This window comes from Chelmon rostratus, chromosome 4, assembly GCF_017976325.1.
Source record: "Chelmon rostratus isolate fCheRos1 chromosome 4, fCheRos1.pri, whole genome shotgun sequence".
NCBI classification, from domain to species: Eukaryota; Metazoa; Chordata; class Actinopteri; order Chaetodontiformes; family Chaetodontidae; genus Chelmon; species Chelmon rostratus.
In genome coordinates this window covers 24,775,413-24,785,009 of record NC_055661.1, presented here as the reverse complement: position 1 = coordinate 24,785,009, position 9,597 = coordinate 24,775,413, and the positions used below count along the sequence as shown (strand labels likewise).

Here is a 9,597-nt window from a genome sequence, read left to right as displayed (position 1 = left end):
CAAGCGTTAACCCCAGCGTTAGGTTAGCCGCCGCCGCTGAGTCGTCTACGCTGCAGAAAAAAGTGTCCTCTCTCGTTTCACGCATGGGTGTGTGAGTGTGCCCACGGCGGCGCATTATGGGCTTTGTACCAGAGCAGAAACACTGGACAGGCCCTGATGCTGGAAGAGCAAGCTGCAGGGCGTCACACCATAATATCACCCCCTGCACAAAGACAGAGAATGATGGAGTGGGGCTGACAGAGTATTAAGCATATGAGGCTCTTTGAAAACACACACATCTCTAATAAGAAAATAAATAAATTCATGGACCAAGTCCTCATGTAATCTGAGTTGAATACATGAAAAGCAATTCCACAAATCTTTTTTCTCAATCTCAAAGCCTTCCCACCCAAAACACTTTCAGACAAAGCATCGCTGCTAACCCCCTCATCAGATCTCTGTCCACATGTAAACATCAAGGTCTTAAATATGAATTGGGTCAGGGGTCAGAGGTCAGGGTGACGTCCGTGTAGTGTATCTCAGAAGTAGAACTTGTCAGGAGAGCTGAGCTGATTAAACATCAGTTGTTTCAGTCATTCCTCAAATGCCAGATATTCCCTCGTTCCCGCCCCCTCAAACTCATTTCCCTTCAGTCCCATATGAGCTAAATATGTTTGGAGCATGAACTGTAGGACGGACAGAAGAAGCAACTTGCATTGGGTACCTATCAACGTTTTTTTCTTGATGTTATTTTAGAGCAAATAGAGACAATAAGCCTCTAATCTGTATAAAACCATGGTGTAAAAACAAGTCATGGTTTTAGGTGGATAAGTGCTGGACTATTTCTCGGCCAGGAGCTGTGACTTCCTGGAATCCGCTGGTTTAGCTTGGCAGGAGGCATTTCAAATTTAGAAACAAAATATAACATGATAATTAGTGAGTTTTAGAGGTGCTGGTAGGTGGATTTTGTTACCTCTGGACAGAGCCAGGCTAGTTTTTTCCACCTGTTTCCAGTCTTTATGCTAAGCTAAGCTAACTGGCTGCTGGCCCTAGCTTCATATTTACTGTACAAACATGATCTGTAGCGATCTCCCCGTCTAACTTTTGGCAACAAAACGAGTAAATGTGTTTCTCAAAATGTCAAACTATTGCATGAAAGTGCCATCTCGAAGTTGATTTTCTTAAATTGATGAAAACATGTATGCGATTGAAAGATGAGGTGTGTATTTGACCCTTGACCTTAAATTCTGAAAACGTTCTGTCACACATACCGTATGATTAAGACTGATACTGTAGCCTTTGGTAGCGACAGTTGATTTCTATTGATTGTCTGATGTGATTTAGGTCATGAGTCATGCATTCACTCTTTGAGGAGAAAAACGTTCCCCTTCAGTAAGATTATGGTGTAGTTATTGTTTATATTCAGTCATATAATACACAACAGATTCTGTTCTCAGTCAAGCAAATACAGAATTATAATATAATAGTATACATGTCTACATCTATATATATATCTATATATCCATATCTATCTATATATTTGTATCTAAATATATATATACTTTGTCTGTATATCTAGTGTATAAATACATACATATTACTTAAACTGTCCCACACAAACATGAAGGCAAACACTTCAGAGTCTAGGATGTAAGTGGGGAAATTAGTTTACTGTATCATTTCCCATGATGCCCCTGGTGTAGTGAGCAGCATGCGAAGTGAAATCCCACACCAGTTGCTACTTATAGCTCTGAAAGGGATACCCACAGAGCCCAGAGAGCGCCTGTCTGAACAGTGGTGTAGAGTAGCTTTGTAGCTCTGTAACCTCACCCACTTAGTTCATCCAGTGGACCTCCACAAGTAAACACACACACAAATAGCTGCACAGACAAAAACAAAGCACACAGGCGGACATGTTTATGACATTTTGAAGTTGAACGAAAAGATCTCTGTTTACATTTTCAAGTGACATCAGGTCAACGAGCCTCATCTTTGGGATGCTGCTGAGAGAGCAGAGCGACGTTTTTCGCTTCACACATGGGAACGTTTAGAGTTTATAATGATGATGAGGAAATGAAGATATCAACCAAAAGTCCAAAGTTAGTTTCACAACTTCGAGCTGTGACTTTCTCATGAGCAAACACTGATCTGACCAGAAGAACCAAGGTTTACCAAGCGGCATTAACCAGGGTTTATTGCCGCTGCTCCATTTTATTACGTAGGTCAGATGTCGGCATGTTTTTATTATTGCACTAATTTGATGCGGTCATAGGGATTGCCTCACGGTTGATGGATTCATGATTCTGTCCGAGTCATTAGCAGTGATGTGTGTCATTAAGATAGCACACATGTAAATCTAGGACGGTTGTTGCAATGTTGCAGGTCAAATGTGATATGGCCACAACATGGTTGTGGGTTTTCACTGCCTCCCTTTCTCTCAGGACCAATTATGGATTTGCTTTTGCCTGTTTTCAGCCAGTAATTCAGGGATTTGTTCACCATATTTCAAAAGCTATGGGTGCTCCCTTTTTGTGCGTGTTGTTTGTCTTTCCTGCTTCCTGTAAATACGAGTAAGTATCAACCAAAGAGCCAAGGTTTTCTCCTCATTCCATCTGCTACTTTGATTTATTTTCTTTTAATTCAATCAATTGCATTTCATTATGTACACACACACACATACAAACACGTGGCCATAGGCGCCGTCCTGCTTGTTATTCAGCCTGAGGGCGAGATACAGAGATTGATGATCTGATTGCATGTAGCTGCGGAGGTCATCTATTTTCTTCCTCCGGCAGAGAGAAGGCGACAGGGCAAATTCCAGCCCTTCAGACGACTCTTTGGGAAGAAGAAGAAGAGGGAGGCAAAAGGAGGCTTTGATGGAGCAGAGCTGAAGGCGAGCTTTTCTACGGGGGAAGTGTGTAATGGAGTCGTATCTGATGATGAGGAGTCCAATCAAAATCTGAGGTAACTGCACAGATAAAGTTTAACTTTTACACATAATGAAACTGAGCTTTTCCTCTTGTCATTGCTGATACCACAGGCCTTATCAATAATTTTTGCCTATAAAGGAATTCTTGCCACCCTTACCCAGACAGACCATCCAAAAAACAATGTGGCTTCTTAGCTGTTTTTTTTCTCCCAGAAAAATGAAAGTGTTAGAACAGAGTCATAAAAGCTGCAAGTTGTGGTTGCACAATCCGTAGAGAAAAGGGTGAGGCTCCACTCAAATAGAGCTTATAAAAGGCTCCACATGATTTGAGCCTGTAATTGATGTGCTGGGACTGCTGGAGTGTAAAGAGGTCATTCGCTTGTTTGTGTAAAATGATTTACAGAGCGACGCTGCAGCCCGCTCATGATAAATGAATGAATGAATGACAGTAATGGCACGCTGCAACACTGAAGACGCTCTCATTCTTCTGCAGGGAGTTGAATCCCATCGGATCTCGAGCTCTCTCACACGACAGCATCTTTATCCCGGAGGAGCCGGTGACCGAGCCCGGTCTGGATCACAGCATGTCCCAGGAAAACGTCTCGGATAAAGTTAGGAATCTGCAGGTGGGCCTTGTGGTGATGTGCACTGAACAGTTATCTTCTGTCTGCATACATGATGTGTAACCTCCCTTTGTTGATCAAACAGAAGCAGATAGCACAAGGTATAAAGTTTGGCCAGAGGCCTCCTTCTCTGAGGAAAAGCGAAGGAGATGAGGGAAGTTCAGATGAGGAGGAGGTTCCCCGGAGTCCTCTGAAGGTTCTGGCCCAGGTAGAATCTGAGCCAGCAAACACAGAGCCAAAGGTAACAACTTATTCACTTATTCTGATGATGTTTTGGTTCCACTTTTTAAAGTAGTGGAACTACTGCAGACATGTAAAAAGCTGTAGAGCCTTTTGTGGCTCCAGAGGGAGCTGTGTGAAGTCTGAAGACTACTAAATTAAAACAATCTGGGAGCGTAGAGTTAGAAAGAAATCAGCTCAGCAGAGCCTCATCTCTGCTTGAGGCTAAAAGCTCAAGACTATATTAGCCACCACTAGCATATCAGCAAATCTCTGACTGAACTGTCAGAGGTTTGTTTGCATTATGTGTAATGTAGGCGCCAGGGTTTGACAAGGAAGAAGAATGTGTGGAACTGTCCAACCTGAGTCCAGGAGTTTAATTGGAGTGTAGTGCTGAATCGGTGCAGTTCTTGTTGAAGATATTACTGAGAGCTGATGTGCTTCAGTTTTTAACTATTGCTCTGTTATTATGACAAAAGCAGGTCCAGGGGCCTCCGCAAGCTGAAGCATCCAGCACTCCAGTAAAGTCCCCGAGGTCCAAACGAGTTCTTCCACCCACCGGTACCATCGAGTCCATCAATCTGGATGCTGTTCCACAGTCTGTTCCACGCTTAGACAACACTGCTGCCAAGCATAAACTGTCGGTCAAACCGAAAAACCAGAGGATTTCCCGCAAGCACCGGCGGTTTACACAGGTGAGCAGAGCGAAGGTGAAGCTATGAGTTACCTCAAATGCATCTTAGACTGTTGTTGATTTATTTTGTGACGTTTCCCACCCTATAGTGTGGGTAAGAACATAGGAACTAAACAGATTTCCTCATTCTCAGGACCTCCAAGAGGTTTCTATTCCTGGTGTGGTGCATGAAGACCTCGAGGGTGCAGGCATCTCCACAGTCGACCAGCGCAGAGCATCTGCTGAAGAATCCCTGGAAAGCTTCAAGAAACAGAGACTCCATGAGGAGGAAAGACAGGAGACGAGGAGGAGGAGGGAGCTGGAGGAACAGAGGCTCAAACAGGAGGAAGAGGAGAGGAGGAAGAGAGTAGCAGAGGAGCTGAGGCTGCGTGAACTAGAGGAGGAAAGGTGTCGTAAACAGCGGGAGGAGGAAGAACGTATGCTCAGAGAGGAGGCAGAGAGGAGGAGGAGGGAGGAAGAGGAGAGAAGGATCAGAGAGGAAGAAGAAAGGAGGCAGCGAGAGGAGGAAGAACGGATGCGGAGGGAGGAGGAGGAAAGGAGGATGCGAGAGGAGGAGGAACGCCGACAGCGGGTGGAGGAGAGGAGACGACTGGAAGAGCAGAGGAGGAAGGAGGAGGAAAGACGGAAGAGAGAGGAAGAGGAGGAAGAAGCGAGGAGGCAGCAGGAGCTTGAGGCCGAGAAGAAGAGGAAGCTGAGAGAGGAAGAAGAGGAAAGAAAGAAAAGGGAGGAAGCAGAGAAGCTGAGGCTGCAGGAGATAGAAGAAAAGAAAAAACTGGAAGCAGAGGAGATGATGAGAAAGGAGGAGGAGGAGCAGAGGAGGCTGTCATTAGAGGAGGCTGATGGCTGCTCAGATCCACAGGAGAGGAAGAGGAGGGCTGAGGAGCTACGCTGGAGGGAAATGGAGGAGAGACAGAGGCCTTTCTCCTTCAAAGTTTCCTCTGGAGAAAAACAGATTTTATTCCAGAAGGTTAACCTGACGCCTGTTACGCCGGCCTCCAGCCACCAGGGCGGTGCTGTAGCTGAACAAAAGGAGAGCGCTTTGGCCGCTTCTTCTGAAGGACCAGACTCCCCAAACCTGCCAACATCTCCATATGTCCCCCACACAGCCATCTTAGTGACAGGCGCCCAGCTCTGTGGGACAGCTGTCAATTTAGACCAGATCAAAGACACCGCCTGCAAGTCACTGCTGGGTTTGGGAGAGGATAGAAAGGCCCAGGGAACACCGCCGACCAAGAGCAAGACTTCACCGGACCGCAAGTCTGGCAAAACCAAATCACTCAATGAGACCTCATTCTCTGCAGACCAATCTGGTGCAGCCGTCCTAGCAGAATGGGCTAGCATCAGATCAAAGATATTCAAAGGGGTGGAAGACGGAAAATATGATGAGTACCCAGACCCGAGCAAGACCCAGCCCCAGCCCAGCAGTGAAGACCCACCTGCGTTCTCCCACACGAACCTCAGGAAGACCATGTCTGCCAGCGCCAAGTTCTCCATCACCCCTGCGAAGAAGAAATTTGGAGATTCAAACAGGAACTCTGAGGTGTTTGGTGCGGATGAAAAGGATGCAGCAGAGGAACTGACTCCATCTGAAAGCCCCACCGCAGCCTCCCCAGCTCCAACCAGTAAACCTCAGAACAGGACGAGTAAAACTGTCCGCATCGTAGAAAGAGGGTCAGAGGAATGTATGTTTGCCAAAGACCTCCCCTCTTTCCTGGTTCCCAGCCCAGGAGCCAAACCTGAGGGGCCAGAGCTGAGGAGCAGGGCTCAGAGTGAGGCAGAGGTGTCTGAAAGTAGAGAGGAGGGAGAGGACCGAGGCCCGGATGGCGAGGACAAACCTTCACCTTTTGGCATAAAGCTAAGGAGGACCAACTACTCCCTCCGTTTTCACAGCGAACAGTCCACTGAGAAGAGGAAGAAGCGATACAGTGCTGGAGACAGCTTTGATGGTGTCCCCTCACCTCTCACCCCCATTGAACCAGACTCTGACGCTTCCTCTGTCTTTTCTGACAAATCGACTCCCACATCACCTCAGAAAGAAGGCGCAGTCGGCAAGTATTTACACGCATCTGCCTCCCCCGCCGTCCCTCGGGCTAAACCAGGTAAGTCTGCACACAGTGAAGGTGAGAAAGTGCTCTCTAAGCCACCGCTCTACCGCAGACCAACCACGTCGCCCAAACCTGCTGGAGCAGTCCCCACGCCTCCCCCGTCGCCGCTACCTAAAGTGGCCCATGGTCCGCCCGGCGATGCCGCCAAGCAGAGGACAGCGGCCGCAGAGGCATCCAGCCAGGAGCAAACGAGCAGGAGCGAGGACCCTTCAGCGGTGGCCCAGTTGCACCGGAGCAGCCAAGGCCAGGTCCAAGTGGAAGAGGAGCCGAAGGAGAAGAGATCCTTCTTCCCCTCCATTAACATCCCCTGGAGAGAGAAGGTGGACAGAAAGACGGAGCTCATCAGGAGAGGTCAGTCGGAGCAAAGTCCTCCAACATAAAATACCTCAGTTGAACATTTTTGGCAATGCTCTTATTCATTTTCATAGTAAGACTTCAGTTAGCTTAGCATAAGGACTGGAAATGGAAAACAGCCAGCATGGCTCTCCAGAGGTAACAAAATCTGCCTGTCAGCACCGGCTTCCTGTTTCCAGTCATTGTGCTAAGCTAAGCTAACATCTCCTGGCTGTAGCTTCATATTTACCTCACAGACTTGAAAACGATATTGATTTTCACATGTAACTTATGACAAGAATGCAAATAAACATTTCCCAGAATATTTGAATTTTCCTGTAATGTGACCTTGAGCGTAAATGTTCTACATCTAGGCAACATTTAATATTATAATAATAATAAAATTATAATATGATGCTAACTTTTATTAAATGAAAAACATGCATATGTATACTTAAAAGGATTTCTAATTTTAGTATTGGTCCCTAAAATCAGGTAGTTTATTGGAAAGGGTATCAAAAAATGTCATTATCTATTAGCCCTGGTAATATGCCAATATGCACGTGTTCCCCTGCAGAAAAGCCTTCGCTACAGAGCAGGCACTCGCTGGACAGTTCAAAGGTCCAGGAGAAGGAGGCCGGGCCCTTGTGGATCACGCTGGCTCTGCAGAAGCAGAAGGGCTTCAGGGAGCAGCAGCAGAATCGAGAGGAGCGTCGCAGCCAAAGAGAGGCCAAACTGGCTGAAAAACAAGCCAGAGACAGTGTATGTGCACCAGACTGCCTCTTTACAGATGTTCTAATATCTCTTCTGACATTCACATCGTCCTGCAGTTCCTCTCCTACAGTCACAGATCTCTTTTTTTCAGGTTACACTGGTGAGCCCCACAGAGAGCAAAGGAAGTGGCAGCACCAGTCCTTCCTCTAAACCTCAGACCCCAGAGGAGCCCAAGAGACCCGACAGCCTCCTGGGACGATTTGAGCGCCGCGAACACCTGAAGAAAGCCAACACTTTACCCAGCTCTGTCACTGGTAAGAACCTGCACAGCGAGGATTTAGGCCTGAAGATAATAAAGCCAATTATTGCTGAAATGATTCCTTCATTTAGTGATTTTAATAATTTGCATTTGTTAAGCAAAAATGAATGGATGAGCTGCTTTTCTTTGTACTCTTGTAATCTGAAAACTGCTCTGTCTGGACTCTTGGTCAGACAAAATTTGAATTTGAAGACGCCATCTGGATTCTGGGAAATTATGATGGGCATTTGTCACTTCTTTCTGACATTATAGACTAAATAATCAAAAGAAATATTAATTAATCAATCAGTATTGAGTGTAATGATGAAACCAGAGTTAAATTCGCTTGTATGTGCAGACATACTTGGCCAATAAAGCTGATTCAGATTCTGAATATTGCATAAACTAATTGTTGCAGTCCGAAATCCATATTTACAGTACTGAGACTTTTAAATGTTTCAATAATAGATAGGAAATGTCATACTATGATAAAGCTGCACCGATTGGTCGATAATTTTTCAACCAGAAACACCAAAGATGTGATGGTTCCAGGTTCTCTAATGGTTGGATTTGCTTCTTTTTCTTGTTTTACATTATAGTGATTTGAATATGTTGTGTTTTGGGACTGTAAGTTGGACAAAATGAGATATGATTACATCACCTTGGGCTGTAGAAAATAATGAAAGTGTTTTCACTATTATCTGAAGTTGAAGAAGTCCATATGTGTTGATAAAGAAGACTAATTGATAGTGAAAATAATAGTTAATTGCAGTTAAATCGGTTTCATTAAACTTCTCTTGCAAAATTTGCCTTAAAAAGCTGGAACAAATACATTTCTGGCTGACTCTTGTCCTTGATTTATTGTTTCAGTTGAGATCGCAGACTCTACACCGTCGCCACCTGCTGTCAAGGAGGTGTCAAAGCGCTTCCCTTCCAGTGACTCTCCGCAGGTGTCCACAGAGCCGGCGTGGCTGGCCCTGGCCAAGCGAAAGGCCAAAGCCTGGAGCGACTGTCCTCAGATCATCAAATAACCCCGTGGCCCGTCCCGCGTCGAGACTGCACACTGCCCACAGACTCTGAAGCACTTCCAGAGTCACAATCACCCGTCCCCTCCCTCCCAAAACTCACCACGAAAACCCTCCTGACTGTGAAACAAGTAAAGCCCTCCATCACCTCGTAACCCCACACACTGGCTGGTACTATTATCATGTTAAAGTGCGCTTCACATTCAAATACTCCAATGCAGTCGCACAGATATATGTAAACTATTGTTGCGCGCATGCACATACTGTATACAAACACACAATTATATGTCCCAAAAAGACACGGATAGAGCGAACACGTCGCAGTCCGGGGAGTCCTCAGCAGCCAATCACAACCATGGCTGCCACTGCAATAGCCAACCCCAGTTTTTTTATTTTATTTTATTTTGTAGCCAACTGTGTCACCGTGGTTGTAAATAAATCATTCGCTCGACACATTAAAAGGCGAAACACTTGTGTATTAGAGCTCTGACATGTGACAGTGTTTAATCAACAGAGGGTAACTGTCTGAATCGTGTTTTAAGGGCTACCCGTAACAATGACAGCACCTGCTGAGTCTGCCTCTGGACGGCTGATGGAAGTGTTACAGGCCTCCTCTCTGCCCTCGTTGGTATTATTTATGTAAAGCGGCGGATTCATCTATGTTGAAACGATACTGTA

At 45.7% G+C, this 9,597-nt stretch overlaps 1 protein-coding gene across 1 annotated transcript; it reads left to right on the top strand.

The window, feature by feature from the left end:
• The first annotated feature begins 2,866 nt into the window (after positions 1-2,866).
• On the top strand, positions 2,867-8,957 carry cracd (capping protein inhibiting regulator of actin dynamics). The gene is made up of 8 exons (XM_041936055.1): positions 2,867-2,943; positions 3,402-3,534; positions 3,617-3,807; positions 4,265-4,445; positions 4,578-6,900; positions 7,460-7,644; positions 7,748-7,910; positions 8,765-8,957. The coding sequence occupies exons 2-8, from the start codon at positions 3,493-3,495 to the stop codon at positions 8,923-8,925; spliced, it is 3,246 nt and encodes a 1,081-aa protein (XP_041791989.1). The 5' UTR covers positions 2,867-2,943; positions 3,402-3,492; the 3' UTR covers positions 8,926-8,957.
• Positions 8,958-9,597: the final 640 nt, after the last annotated feature.